Source organism: Pristiophorus japonicus, chromosome 8, assembly GCF_044704955.1.
Source record: "Pristiophorus japonicus isolate sPriJap1 chromosome 8, sPriJap1.hap1, whole genome shotgun sequence".
Taxonomy (NCBI): domain Eukaryota; kingdom Metazoa; phylum Chordata; class Chondrichthyes; family Pristiophoridae; genus Pristiophorus; species Pristiophorus japonicus.
Window position 1 is genome coordinate 48,473,355 of NC_091984.1, and position 14,838 is coordinate 48,488,192.

At 40.5% G+C, this 14,838-nt stretch overlaps 1 protein-coding gene across 1 annotated transcript in view; it reads left to right on the forward strand.

The window, feature by feature from the left end:
• Window positions 1-3,370: 3,370 nt before the first annotated feature.
• ptch2 (patched 2) overlaps window positions 3,371-14,838 on the forward strand; it is a 122,736-nt gene continuing 111,268 nt past the window's right edge. Inside the window, exons 1-2 of the mRNA XM_070886061.1 lie at window positions 3,371-3,511; window positions 5,653-5,845. Coding sequence (XP_070742162.1) covers window positions 3,371-3,511; window positions 5,653-5,845 — 334 coding nt within the window. The remainder of the gene's footprint in view (window positions 3,512-5,652; window positions 5,846-14,838) is intronic.

The following is a 14,838-nucleotide window of genomic DNA, read 5'->3' on the forward strand; positions in this document are numbered from 1 at the left end:
CAGCACTTCAGACTGAGTAGCACTCCCTCAGCACTGCACTGCAGTGTCAGCCTAGATTTTTGCACTCAGTCTCTGGAGTGGGGTTATGAACCCACTACCTTCTGACTCTAAGACGAGAATGCAACCCACTGAGCCACGGCTGACACTCAAGCTTCTAATTCTGAACTTCCACTACTTGTTTAAAGCTGGTAAGTTATCGTGTAACATCCACAGTGTCCAAAATCGCTTGTTGACACAAAATATAAATTGATAAACATAATGGAAATGACAGAGGGTCAGGCACCTCATAGAAACGTTTAAAATTCTGACGGGGTTAGACAGGTTAGATGCAGGAAGAATGTTCCCAATGTTGGGGAAGTCCAGAACCAGGGGACACAGTCTAAGGATAAGGGGGAAGCCATTTAGGACCGAGATGAGGAGGAATTTCTTCACCCAGAGAGTGGTGAACCTGTGGAATTCTCTACCACAGAAAGTTGTTGAGGCCAATTCACTAAATATATTCAAAAAGGAGTTAGATGAAGTCCTTACTACTAGGGGAATCAAGGGGTATGGTGAGAAAGCAGGAATGGGGTACTGAAGTTGCATGTTCAGCCATGAACTCATTGAATGGCGGTGCAGGCTAGAAGGGCCGAATGGCCTACTCCTGCACCTAGTTTCTATGTTTCTATAGAGACAGACTATTATTATCTGTGGGGAGAAACAGAGTTAACGTTTCAGGTGGATAACCTTTGATCAGGTCATCCACCTGAAACACTAACTCTGTTTCTCTCCACAGATGCTGCCTGACCTGCTGTGATTTCCAGCATTTTATGTTTTTATTTCAGATTCCATCATCAGCAGTATTTTGCTTTTGTAAATTGATGAACATATGGTGGGGAAATGCCTCGGAGCTGTTCCCGCTCTGCCCGCGTTACTTGTCGGAAAGGCCCAATTACGCGCGTAACGCTGGCGAAGCGGGAGCAGCTCCGACGAACTTCCCGACTATAAATATATTGGCTGAGCTGCCTATCTTAAATGCCCCGTAGAGGTCGCTGTAGTAGCTGATACCGGGCTTTTCAGCTACACAAACGAACGACTGTGCGATTGAACTCATCTGGGTCTCACATTTATTATAAAGGTTAATTGGAGACCATTTGGAGCGGGGCAACGCGTGTAGTTTGTATGTCTCTGTTAAACTTGTAGCTGGAATACACCTTCGCTTAATATTATGCTGTGTGCGGGATCTAAAAGACAAAAATGTGCGAAAAAGGAAAGCAACTTACTTCCATTTCAGGTTTTATTGAAATAATACAACCAGCTCAAGTTTATACACTATTTAAAGTCGTGATCATTTTTAAAAAAAGATAAATGCTGTTAACATACAGAAGTGGAGCAGTGAAATATCTAGGAATATTGACAAGTTTGTAACACATGTTTCACGATGAAAGACTCCACTGACTGGTTGGTGCAGGATGCAGGATTGGGGGTGGGGGGGGACATAATTTAACAGGGTCTATGAAACAGCCCCACAGAGGACAAGATTTTACAATAATGCTCTTTCTGCCGTTACATTTTAACACGACTGTGGATTGTGCAGAAGCAAGTTAGGAGTAAACCCACGTCCGGCCGAAACTCCGTCAAGCCCCCAATGGAGACAAAGGCGGGTTTGGAATAACCACCTGCTATCTGCAATCCTACAATACATCCTTAAAAGACAAACAAAAGACCTTAAAAATCTTAAAGAAGACCATTCATTAGGTCGACAAAGGGGAAAAGAAATAAATTATCATAATTAATCCTATCAGTGCTGGTGGGTGGCATGCTGTGTGTCCTTTAAGGTAATGTTGGACACTAGTAATGTTAACAGATACACATGCTTTTGTGGAAGCAGTCAGGGAGGGTTTCCACAGGATTTTAGCCGCTTGGTAAACAATCTTCAGGGAAGGAAAAACAGAGTGCAGCTGCTGGTTGCAACGAAAACAACATTTTCTGAAGTAAACACAACGCGCACATTTATATAAAATCATATAAGCATACAGACGTGTGAAAGTCTCATCATAAAATGTCTTAAATCAGAAAATCGCAAGCTCTTGCCCGTCTGATTTGGGAACTTTTAACACGTTTCCTTATTTTAAACTCCCTAACGCAGCTTTACATGTACAATCCAAACTCCGTGTTTTGATAAGGATGTTGCTCTTTTGAGTAATATTGAAGTCTTAAAAGAATGTGATCTACTTTTACATATGTTTTTTTTAATTTGTTTTAATTAAATTGTTGCATTGGAAATAAGATCGCCCCCAGTCCCATCTCTCTTTTTCTCTTCATTGTCATCCTTTTATTACTCAGCCAATAAAATATTCCGATCCCAAGCCTTGTAAATGGCTGGATGCAGTTTCACTACACGTTTCCCTCATTCATTTTCGCTGCATTTTATTAACAGCATTAGCAATGGCAGATTTCTGCACAACATTTGTTGAGATCTAGTTGCCCTTGGCTTATTTATGCAGGCTCCAGAATTCAGCTGGGACCTCCCCTGCGTTTGTTGGGTTAAGGGGGGCCCGGGTACCTCAAGAGGCAATTCGCGACGTTTTATATATACATACATACATACCTAATATAAATACACATACACAGACTTGTGTGTGGCTCTGTGTGCGTGTGTGAGAGACAGCCCGAGCTGCCGTTCCCACTACTTGCAATTTTTTTGTTTTCTTTTTTAAAAAAAAGCTCTTTAACAAACTTTATTTGCAACCATAAAGACCTTTATGTGTGCCTATACCTAAAGTATATATGATCGTATTTAGCTGGCAGTATCAGGTATCAGATGGGAAGCTTGGCATTTAAAAAAAAACTGCAAGGGTTTTGGAAAGATCCGCAGAGATCTTGTATGCAGAAGTGCTCGCTACCTCCCATTGATGCCCTTGCAGCCTGGGTGGTCCGTCCACTTTGGTGAGCTGTTGCTTAGCAGCTGATAATAGTAGATGTTTGCTAAGTAATTTGCTTCTTCCTTAGCCAATGGGAATCCGGTCGAGAGGACTTTCCATCAACTCTTTTTGATGGGCTGGAGGCGGGTTTTTCTCTCCAAATGTTGGATGTCTGAGATCGAGGACAGAAGTACAGATTGAGCTGAAAGAGGGGGTTTTCTTTTTTATTCCGTGGTGCTAGAAGGACGGGTAAAGGGAGCGAGAGAGTGAGAGAGAGAGGAGATAGACTACACGTGGATGTAGAGTCAAGATCCTCAAGGATTTCTGCGCGAAATGTTGGGATGCAAATATCAGGCTTTCGCTCAGGAAGAGACTAGGGATTCTCCAGCTGTTTTTCTTGTCACTTTTGGGGGATTATTACTGTTGTTGTTGTTGAACCGAACGATCTGCGACTGGTTTCCAGCGACATGGCTCCGGTTTCTGACCTTCCCCGGAACGATGGAGCGCTGCCCCCGAGGTCCAGTCACCAAGCCCCGGCCGCTTGCTCGGATCTGCTCCGGAGACCCAGCTACTGCCACGCTGCTTTTGCGTTGAAACAGATCTCCAAGGTGCAAACAAAAAAAGAATATTCTGATTGTTTAAGTTTCTCCCTTGCAATAGGAAGCGCGTAATAATGCATTAATAACACCAGGAGGTCGGCGGGGCTCCCGGGGAAGTTGTTGTTGTAACTGCTCTTATTAATAAGTTTAATACCGAGCTGGAACCTCCGCTGATCCAGGCGCGTGTTTTTAATGTCAGATTTGTTCGCTTGTTTGGAAACGGCACGTCTCCCGGTCCAAGCAACTGTGGTTAGATGTTTTGAAAGTAACGATAGGAAAAATTGTCAATATTTTCAGCAACTGCTTTCCCTCCAGAGGCGGGGATAGGTTTATTGACTGAGCCTGTCTCCGGATAACAGTTCGTGCAGATGTTGGTGAAGACGGTGCCTGGGGTTTATGAGTGAGTGGGGGGGGGGGGGGGGTGTTTAGTACACGCAATGTGTGAGTGTGTGTGCACAGAGTGAGTATGTGTGTGAGAAAGTGTACACAGATGTGCGTGTGTCTCTGTATGCCCCCAGCCTGTGAGTGTCCTTGTATGTAACTGACCTGGATATTACGATGTTGTGGGTCCAGGGAGCTCTTTTAAAAAAAAATCTGGCACAGTGATCGCTGAACTTGAGGAAACCTTGGAAGAGTGTCAGGATTTTTGATTGAACTAAGTGGAGGCTGTTACTCGGGAAAATGTATAACCATCCGTGGTGGGAGGAGAGCGGTATCTTAATGGCAATGGGGAGAGAAGGAGCGAGAGGCGAGAAAGAGATCAGTCTGCGGAGTGAGAGAATATTGGGGAGCTTTGACAATTGTGAAGCGGGAGAGAGGATCCAGCCAATGAGCATTTGATAAGAGTTGACGGAAGGAGAAGCAAAGATGACACAAAAGGAGGAAGGATGAGAAAATGTCCAGGAGCAAAAGACAGAATGGCAATAGGAATGAAAGGACTTGCGGGCAGAAGCAAGTGAGAAGGGAATGGGGGGCGGGGGCTGGGGGAGAACAGAAGGCGAAAAAAAAATAACATAGAAGTCAGAGAAAAGTGAAAAAGGATACAGTAAAGAATCAAACACTGAAAAATAAATGCTGACTAAAACTGAAATAAAGAAGGGTAAATAAAGTAGTGAAGGAAAAAGAATGACAGAGAATTAAGGAATGTGAGGAAATGGAAGAATTGAAAGGATATGGAAAAAGGAATGAGGGGAAGCAGTGAAGGAGAAGGAAACTGAGAACACAAGGGAAAGAATAGCAGAATGAAAGAATGAATTATGGAAGGAAGAAATGAAAAAGGAAATGAAGAATGCAAGAGGCATAAGGGGAAATGGGGTGAATGAAGTTATTTTTCTCTCCAGTGTCTACTTTATAAGTGCCATGGCATTTTATATCTTCTTTCTCTTAACCATGTTTTACTTATGTCAATTATTTTTCCTTGTTCTTTGCCTTTTCTGTCTGCTCTTTTCTTGCTGAATCATTTTCAGTTTTTTCCCTCTCGTTATTCACTATCTGATTCCATGTCTTCTCCCTCTTTACCTTTGCCATTTCCCCTCTTTTTCCTGTACCTCTCCCCTTCTCCTTGCTCCATGGTCTCTCTAGCTATCCGATCTCCTTGCCCATGTTCTCTTCTCCTTTCCACATTACAACAGTGACTACACTCCAAAAGTACTTCATTGGCTGTAAAGTGCTTTGAGACGTCCGGTGGTTGTGAAAGGCACTGTATAAATCCAAGTCTTTCTTCTTTCCCTCTTTCAATCACTCCCTCAATATTCTTGATTTCCCTTTCTAATTTCTCCCTCTTCTCTTTTCTCCTTTTCCCTCCCTTGCTGCCCTTCTTCACCTTGTCTCTCTCTCCCTTTTACCCTTACATTTCCTCCCCTTCACTTAACCTCATCATCATTTTTCTCTATCTCTTTGTCTCATTTTTCTCTCTTTCCCTCTCACCATCCTTTTTCTTTCCTTATTTGTTTTCTCTCTCTGCATTCATTTCAGCTCTTTTTTCCCCTCTCCCCATCCTTCCCCTTCCTATGTCCCCACGTCCTTTTCCCTTCTCTCACTCCCTGTAGCCACTCCATCCTTCTGCTTTCTTTCTCTTCCTTTTTTCACTTTTCTCTTCCCTTCTTCCAATAAACCCCTGGTCTGACGCTGCTTTTGTCTTGTTTCCCTAGGGGAAGGCAGAGGGGCGCCGGGCTCCACTGTGGCTGCGAGCCCATTTCCAGGCTCTGCTCTTCAGGCTGGGCTGCAGCATCCAGCGGCACTGTGGCAAGTTCCTCTTCATCGGTCTTTTGGTCTTTGGAGCTTTTGCTGTTGGCCTGAGGGTTGCTAGCATTGAGACTGACATCGAGCAGCTTTGGGTGGAAGGTAAGCGAGAGCAAGAAATGGAGAGCAAACAAAGCAAAAAGAAACACATATCAATGCAAATGGGTTTACAACATTCAGGCAATTGCAAATGAACCCCTGAGCGAATGACACAGGCTGACACCACTCAGTCCTTACTTTCACAATTACCTTTTCTGTGTTCAATTTTATCATGTAACACCTTTTCTCTTGCATCTAAACTTCACAGTCTTTAGTTTGTGTTTTATCATAAATGCATGATTTTCATTGCAACATTTCTTCCATTTCGCTTCAATATTACATAGATCATCCTCTAGCCTCTTGATTCTCCTGTTCTGTTATTGCCTCCCCTTATTGATAAATCTTATTGGACACATTAAAATGACTGTTTACAATGTGTTCTCTTCACCCACCCAGAATATGTTGGCAGCATGTTCCACACTATAAATCCCTGGAAATACCTGACCCACACTGCCCAGCTTCACCTACTCCCCCTCATCCCCATTCTAGTGCCAATCTCAATCACACCAATGTAATGCTTGCAAAACCACCCACATCACCAATACACATTCAGACTGATTCTTCATTGCACTGCAGATATTGCCATGGAGATCATAAGTTTTACTTGTGGACATAGTTTCTTGATTGTTTACTTTAGGTTTTGCATTGTGTTGGTTGAATTAAAACAAAGCTTTATGTATTTTATTTTGGTTTGAAGTAGAGAAGAGTTGAGGAGTTGCAGCTCCTGCAACGTTTACATTTATGAGTATGCTGATTTTATTGTTTTGTACGTAGAAGCAGAAAATTCTTGATACCTATGGTACATTGGTGAATTGACGCTTTATTGGTTCCATTTACTCTTCAGATTAAACAGCAGTGTTTAAAACGTCTGGGCTGTGAATTAGTCCAAGATTTCCTCTGGCTAAAAGAACGTGGGGGGATTGGGGGAGGGAGGGAGAAAATTATAGGTTATCTAAAAATCTGAAGATGTAAATGTTCAAGGGCCTATAAAATGCCTTTTAACTGGTTTGCTACTAAAGATTCCATCTGTTGTCATTCCCACCATTATTCCAGGTTGTGGGAGTACTCCAGATGGTGTCCTTGTTGCAGCTGTGCAAGGAGTTGAATACAAGCAGGCAGCAAGTGACATCAGAATGGCAGGGCACAGTAAACAAGTGATCAGAAATATAGAGGCTTTTATTTTTTGCTTTTAATATTATTCTTCCCATGTCTCAGAGGAGAAATAGACATTTTTCATCAGTTATACAGTACACAATCTCTTCAAATTCTGTTTCTGTCAATGTATCGATGAGGTAATGACAACGTAAACATTGAACTTATCTTCAAACCGTAAGCAGAATATTGCTGCTCCAAGGAAGTCATTCTTGCTAAAGGGGCATTCTGATCTGGTACATTGTGTCACAAGGAGGTTTGACAGATCAATGAACAAGAAGATGGCGCAATAACCATGCAATCCCAATGATAATGCATTGTACATCACATCTGGCGTTACTAATTTATTATTGTTAATCTTAGTTTTAAAGAAACTATCGTTTAAAAAAAAATTCTACCATAGCACCAGCGTGGTGTGTCAATTCCGTTTTCAAGGCAGTTTATTGAAGGCATTGAATTAGTTTAAAAATTGCTAGTTTTGAAACAATTTTATTTTGATTCTGCATATAGTTGGCATTGGGCATTAAGACGTTATGATTTATTTCTCTCAGGTAACCTGCAGAAGTGATTTTCCGCAAGCTTCTAAAGCTTGAGTGTTTTTCAGAAATAGCATTTTAGACATTCAAAAACACATAAACATTTGTTAATTCATTGCATTCTTAAAATGAAGAATAAAATTGTGCTTTTTAACTCAACAATTTGGAGAAAAATGTTATTTGGATACAGAAATACAACTGCAGTCCTCAAAGGGTTAAATCTGCTTTGAAGCAGCCATGTTCATCTTGTATAGCGTTAAGCTTTCAAACTTCACTTACAATAACACAGTCATCTACTGGTCGAAATGGAGCACAGTTTTAGACAGCAGTAGTGAGTGGTTTATTGCTGACTCCGCTTGCAGCCGTTTCTAGTTGTAAAATGCGTCTACTTTGTCTAGTTTTAACTGTGAAGCTACTTGTGTGTCCCTTTTCTATCCCTTAACTGATCATTCTTCCTCTCTTTCCTATTTTTCCGGTCTCTCCCACACTGTGCTGTTTTTATTTTAACATTTGTATGCTAATTGCTACCTTTGACTGAGTTTTTTTTCTCTCCATGACTTTCTCCCTTCCCTTCCTGTGTGCTGTGCTTCCTGATACTCCCCCACCTCCCTCTCTGTTTCAGACAGTTCAGGGCCATGTGTTCAATTCAGTTTTCACACTCCGACCCTTTCTAAGTCCTGCTTTTGACTTCCCCCCCCCCCCCCCCACCCCGAAAAACTTCTGCTGTTTTGCTCTCGGGAGCAGATGTGGTGTGTGAAATTTACGCCATTTTGAGCTATTGACCCTGCATGGAGCTGTGTGTGTATGTATGTGTGTGCGTGTATGTGTATGTGTGTGGTCCCAAACTATTCTTGGACTCCATTCAACAATAGAGGGAACCTCTCTTACGAAACCTGAATGCCATTAAAGTTTACCCACCTGTTTGCACACAAGGTTTTCACAGCAGTTGGAAAAAGAAAAAAGAGGAGACTGATGCCTCTCCTAATTCTTTCATCTAGTTTTTTTTAAAGTTTTTTTTCCAGATACAACACCACGGGGAAGAGCAGCTGTTCTTACTTTTATGTTCTAAAGCACTGCATCTTTTTTTTGTTTAATGAGCTGCATTTGCAAGAACTGCACAAACTACATCAAATATGTGTTAACCCTTTGAGGAGCATGGTCGAATTTACAAATGAAGTTATAGTTTATATGTTTTGAAAATACTACTGTGAAAAAAGTGTTAATTCATTTTTGCTTTTTATGTTTCTTTTCTTCTTACTTCATAACAGTGTTGTGAATATAAAATCTCAATAGAAAATGTGACTGAACTTCCAGTAACAAACTAACATTTTGGCTTTTCTTTCTTAATATTGGGATTTAAAAAAATACCAAAATACTCTTGAACTATTCATCAGGAAGGTGTTTGATAACATTTTAAATTGTGACTCCTTTCAATTGAGATTTATGTGTTTATTTATGGTGCCTTGAGCTGAGTAGCTTTTTGTTTAAAAAAAACTTTTAGTAGTTGGAAAAAATGTAGCCTAGAAATTACTGCCGGATGAATTGTGACATGTTTCTCTGACATTCCTCCGTTCCCTATTTCACCAAAGACGCTACCAATAAGTTGAATTTATAGAGTGCCAACATAAATGGGTTAACACCTATGTTAAAATTCAATCAGAGGAATGTCATACAAATTTGTTAAGCATTGTGTCAGCTGTTGACTCAGTGGGTAGCACACTTGCCTCTTAAGTCAGAAGGTTGTGGGTTTAAGTCTCACTCCAGGGAATTGAGCACATAATTCTAGGCTGAAACTCCAGGGCAGAGCTGAGGAAGTGCTGCACTGTCGGAGGTGCAGTCTTTCGGATGAGACGTTAAAGCACAGTCTGCTCTCTCAGGTGGACGTAAAAAATCCCATGGCACTATTTCGAAGAAGAGCAAGCGAGTTATCCCCGAAATATCACTGGCCAATACTTATCCCTCAATCAACATGACAAAGAAACAGATTATCTGGTCATTATCAATTGCTGTTTGTGGGAGTTTGCTGTGCTTAAGTTGGCTGCTGCTATATAAATCCAAGTCTTTCTTTATCTGTCTGCTAATAGCAACATTAGTTGCAGGCGTGTATGTCAGTATCTAACCCTCCCTGCTGCTGATTCAGATTAAGATGAGTAATGACAATATCGTCAAGGGACTAGCCATATTATTTTTGAGAATATTATTTTTATAATGTTTCTTGCATGTCATTGGGTTTTTATGAAACAGTTTTGATGAATCCTGTAGTTTCTCCCCTTGAGAAGGAAAGTGGTTTTTCTCCCAATTTTAGTTCCTTCCCATCAACATCAGAAACATTCTCCAGTGCAAAAGAAGACAGGCAGCCTACTCCCCACGGTGTTCTGTTACTTACTGCCAGAACATAAAACCCCCACCCCATCTCCTCAGCAAGTCAATCACCTTGCAGTTTTCCCTTCCCTTAGAGTCATCATCAACATAGGCGATCCCTCGAACGAGGATGACTTGCTTCCACATGGGTTCACAGATGTTTCAATGAAAGACCTGATATTCCAGTCCTGAACTCCAATTGAAAGAGTGGAAGATGCCTGTGCGTGGATTTTTTTTAACATGTGGTGACTGCTGTACATCAGCCACCACTAAGCTCTTGGTGTCCCTCATGCTCAGTGCTGCCTCCTGTGGCCAGCTGACACTGGAGATCTGTGGAGAAACCCGCATCCTACCATTCTGGTTCGGACCTGGAATATGTTTAAGTTTATGTACCTACGTGTGTCTGTGTGTGTGTGTAAAACAGGTGACAATTTACAAACAAGTAACTTTTTTAAGAATTTAAATATGGATTAAAGTCTTCAGGGTGCAAAAAGGTTGATTGATGATAACTTACTACTTTTATATTTTATATCATTACTTTTTCAAATTTCTGAATTTTCTCTGGAAAATATAAATGACTTTGCAGTGCTTTATAATATTTTGCTGCACCTGAGTTATTTTAGATGTATTTTTGGAAGCAAAATACTTGGGATGAGAATTATTTGTGTAGAAAGTAGATAGAAGTGAGTTAAAAGGGTGTGTTTTTGTTAAAGGGAGCAACTGGTTTATATAGAAAATAAGGGAGCATGATTACAATGTCATAATTCACCTTATATATGCTGTTAATGAAAGAGGATATTAATCAGATTGATTTACATAATATTTCATCATGATTTAGTTTGCTTAGTGCATATTATTTTATGTATTTCATGTATTTTTGGATATTAAGAGAATCAAGAGATATGGGGATAGTGCGGGAAGGTGGAGTTGAGGTAGAAGATCGGCCATGATCTTATTGAATGGGGAGCAGGCACGAATTGCCGAATGGCACTGCTCCTGTTTCTTATGTCCTTATGTATTTTAAATTTGAAATTTCTCATTTCTGCCTTTGCTCTTGTGTAAAATATCCAGCAATTTCCTTGTGTCTTCCTAAGTTTCTGACTACTTTAGAACACCCTTTGCACATGTCCCACTATGTAGCCACTATGTACTGAATACCACGAGAAGCTGAGGATGACTCTAGATTGTGGGTCAAAACAGCTTGGAAATGTATACACACAATGCCAACGATTGAAGTAAATTGGAATATCAACATATCATGTGTAAATTTCAGTAATCCGGTAAACTTTTTCAAAAACCTATATCTATGTAAATATTTCAAATTCAGCTTTAAAACAACACAAGTAAGGATGTGGAAGAGTTGATATTTTGCATTGAAGGAACATTGGCTTGTTTTGGTGAGCGAGTGGCCCTGCAATCCCCTATGGCTTGTTCAAAGGATTGCTATCTGAATCAGGTTGAAGTGGTTCACCAGCCAGTTTCTCACAAATACTGCACTTTTCTGTTAAGCAGTGTTGAAAGGACTCTGGGCAAATCTTTGAGTTGATTACAATCTGTCTGGAAAGTAACCCGTAGTTTTTGTTGAATACGTGCCCAGGAGACCTCAGCGTATTGTGTATTCTCTTGCAGCATTCACACTGCTGCACAAAGTAAGATTTATTTTTTATTGAGGGCAAACATATTAAGTGAATGCTAAGGAAACCTCTTGTCACTTTGGATTCCATAGGGTTTATTTTTCAAGTTTGTTAAATATTTTTAAAATAGTATATGTGGGAGTTTTAAAAAGTAGAATGACAAAACCCTATTTTAATTTAGGTTATATTTTTCCTCATTAGAAATGCCATAATGATGCTATAATGAATGACCCAGTGTGTTCTATGGTTGAATAGAGGACAAAACATTCAGCAATGGGTCCAACATTGATATTACTGAATCATTCATCATGCAGTTAAAACTACAAGTTGCATTTTTTTTAAATTAAAGGCATATTCAGATGATTCAATAAACTGCAAGAACAAATTTGGAATGATCAGTTACCTGAGCACTGAATCGTGTGATTTTTTAAACGCGTTTCATCCCGTGTAATTCTTTGTAGTAGAACTATGTGGAGTTTGCAGAAGCATTTTTATTACATCTTTGATGGAGCTTTTTGTGTGCTGAGGCTGGTGTCATGGTGGACAGTAAGAGATTGCAACTATGGTAAACGCATGAGTTGAGCTGGAGTGCTGTTGTAATACCTGTTTTGTATTACAACGACGTTGGGTTTTATTTCACTACTGTACTGGGAATAGCATAAAAAGACAAACAGAAAGTGCTGGAAAGATACAAGAGGTCCATCAGTATTTGAAAAGAGAAGAGACAGGTTACCATGTTGGGTAAAGATTCTTCATCAGAACTCATTCTGAAAAATGCTCTACACCCAGAGATAAAGCAGTCTTTGCTTTTTTTTAGTATTGTCTAATTTTATTTCAGGTTTCCTGCCTTTGCAGTTTTTGTGCTTTTTTAATATATAAGCTGTAGCTGTGATGATATGCTATAATTAGTAAAGGTCCTATCATGTACACATGATCACAAGAAATGAGGTTATCCAACAGCTCCAAGAAACTTGCAAAGATGTATTGCAAATTTGGATGAGTTACATGTTATAATTCAGCATCAATCTTGGAGACGTTCCTAATACCATTTGACAGGTTCTTCCTAATTGGTTTCAACTAAAAGTTCACACACAAGCGCATGAGACTTTGTGAAAAGAAAGCTCAATAGTTCAGTCTCTTAATTGCTCAACTAACAATTTTGTTCCTTTTTCTGGTTCTAGAATAGCCGTGTTCTTTTCTCGTTTTAATCTGAATAAAATATTTTCCAAGTATTCAGGTGCTCAACTTTTTCTAAAACCTTCTCTTGTTAGCCATTTGAACTGTAATAACAGCCCTGTCTTTGGCGTCTGTACTTTAGTTGACCTTTACCTAAAGCTTTGTCTATGAATGAGGGAAACAGAAATTAGTTCTTATATAGATATCTTTTCTTAGCAGAGTGAAGGAAAATAACAGGAATTGATTGCAATCTGATTAGATTCTTAATAACTTTGCAGTCAATTTATATGAATAAAGGCCCTTCAGTTCATTTGATCTCATCCTTGGGGCCTCCTGGGGGTTGCCTGATTTCCTTGAGGGGCAGAGAGGAATTTTTGACCTAGGTTCCTGAATTGGGGTGGTGGAAGGAGAGAAAGATGGGTGGAAATACTGTACAGGGACAAGTCTATTAACAACAACAACTTGTATTTATATAGCGCCTTTAACGTATTAAAACTTCCCAAGGCGCTTCACAGGAGTGTGATAAGATTTTAAAAATTGACACTGAGCCGCAAAAGTAGAAATTAGTGCGGGTGATCAAAAGCTTGGTGAAAGAGGTATGTTTTAAGGAGCGGCTTGAAGGAGAAAAGAGAGGTAGAGAGGCAGAGAGGTTTAGACAGGGAGTTCCAGAACTTGGGGCCCAGCCAACAGAAGGCACGACCACCAATGGTTGAGCAATTATAATCAGGGATGCTCAGGAGGGCAGAATTAGAGGAGCGCAGACATCTCGTGGGGGTTGTGAGGCTGGAGGAGATTACAGAGATGGGAGGGGCGAGGCCATGAAGGGATTTGAAAACAAAGATGGGTGGGAAAGCAAATTGTGGGGAGGACACAAAAAATCTGCAAAGGGATATCAACAGGCTAAGTGAGTGGGCAAAAATTTGGCAGATGGAGTATAATGTGGGAAAATGTGAGATTATCCACTTTGGTAGAAAAAATAGAAAATCAAATTATAATTTAAATGGAGAAAAATTGCAAAGTGCTGCAGTACAGAGGGACCTGGGGGTCCTTGTGCATGAAATACAAAACGTTAGTACGCAGGTACAGCAAGTAATCAGGAAGGCAAATGGAATGTTGGCCTTTATTGCAAGGGGGATAGAGTATAAAAGCAGAGAAATCCTGCCACACCTGCAGTACTGTGTACAGTTTTGGTCCCTGTATTTAAGGAAGGAATATACTTGCATTGGAGGCTGTTCAGAGAAAATTCACTAGGTTGATTCCGGAGATGAAGGGGTTGACTTATGAAGATAGGTTGAGTAGGTTGGGCCTATACACATTGGAGTTCAGAAGAATGAGAGGTGATCTTATTGAAACATATAAGATAATGAGGGGGGCTCGAAAAGGTGGATGCAGAGAGGATATTTCCACTCATGGGAGAAACTAAAACTAGGGGACATAGTCTCAGAATAAGGGGCCGCCCATTTAAAACTGAGACGAGGAGGATTCTTCTCTCAGAGGGTTGTAAATCTATGGACTTCTCTGCCTCAGAGAGCTGTGGAGGCTGGGTCATTGAATATATTTAAGGCAGAGATAGACAGATTTTTGAGGGATAAGGGAATAAAGGGTTATGGGAAGCAGGAAGGGAAAGGAAGTGGAGCTGTGTCCATGATCAGATCAGCCATGATCTTATTGAATGGGGGAGCAGGCTCCTATTTCTTATGTTCTTATAAGGATGAGAATTTTGAAATCGAGGTGAGCACTTTTGGGCCTGATGACTTTTGTAGCTGTGATGATATGATGATGAGTAAAGGTCCTATCATGTACACATGATCACAAGAAATGAGGCTAGCCAACAGCTCCAAAAAACTGACCAAGATGTGTTGCAAATTTGCATGTTACATGTCATAATTCAGCATCAACCTTGGAGACGTTCCCAATGCCTTTTGTCATTCTGAGTAGGTAACGAAACATAATAAAACATAGCATCTCATTCTTACAGAATACAGTGCATTATAGTGTTTCTTAAATTAGTCCAGAGTCTTGGTTTCAAACACCCTTCCTGGCAACCTGTCCAGATGTTCATTAACCAGAGGTTTTATTCCCAGAAGATGAAAGTCCACACCATAAACATGCCCATAGTTCATTATCAAATTGACAG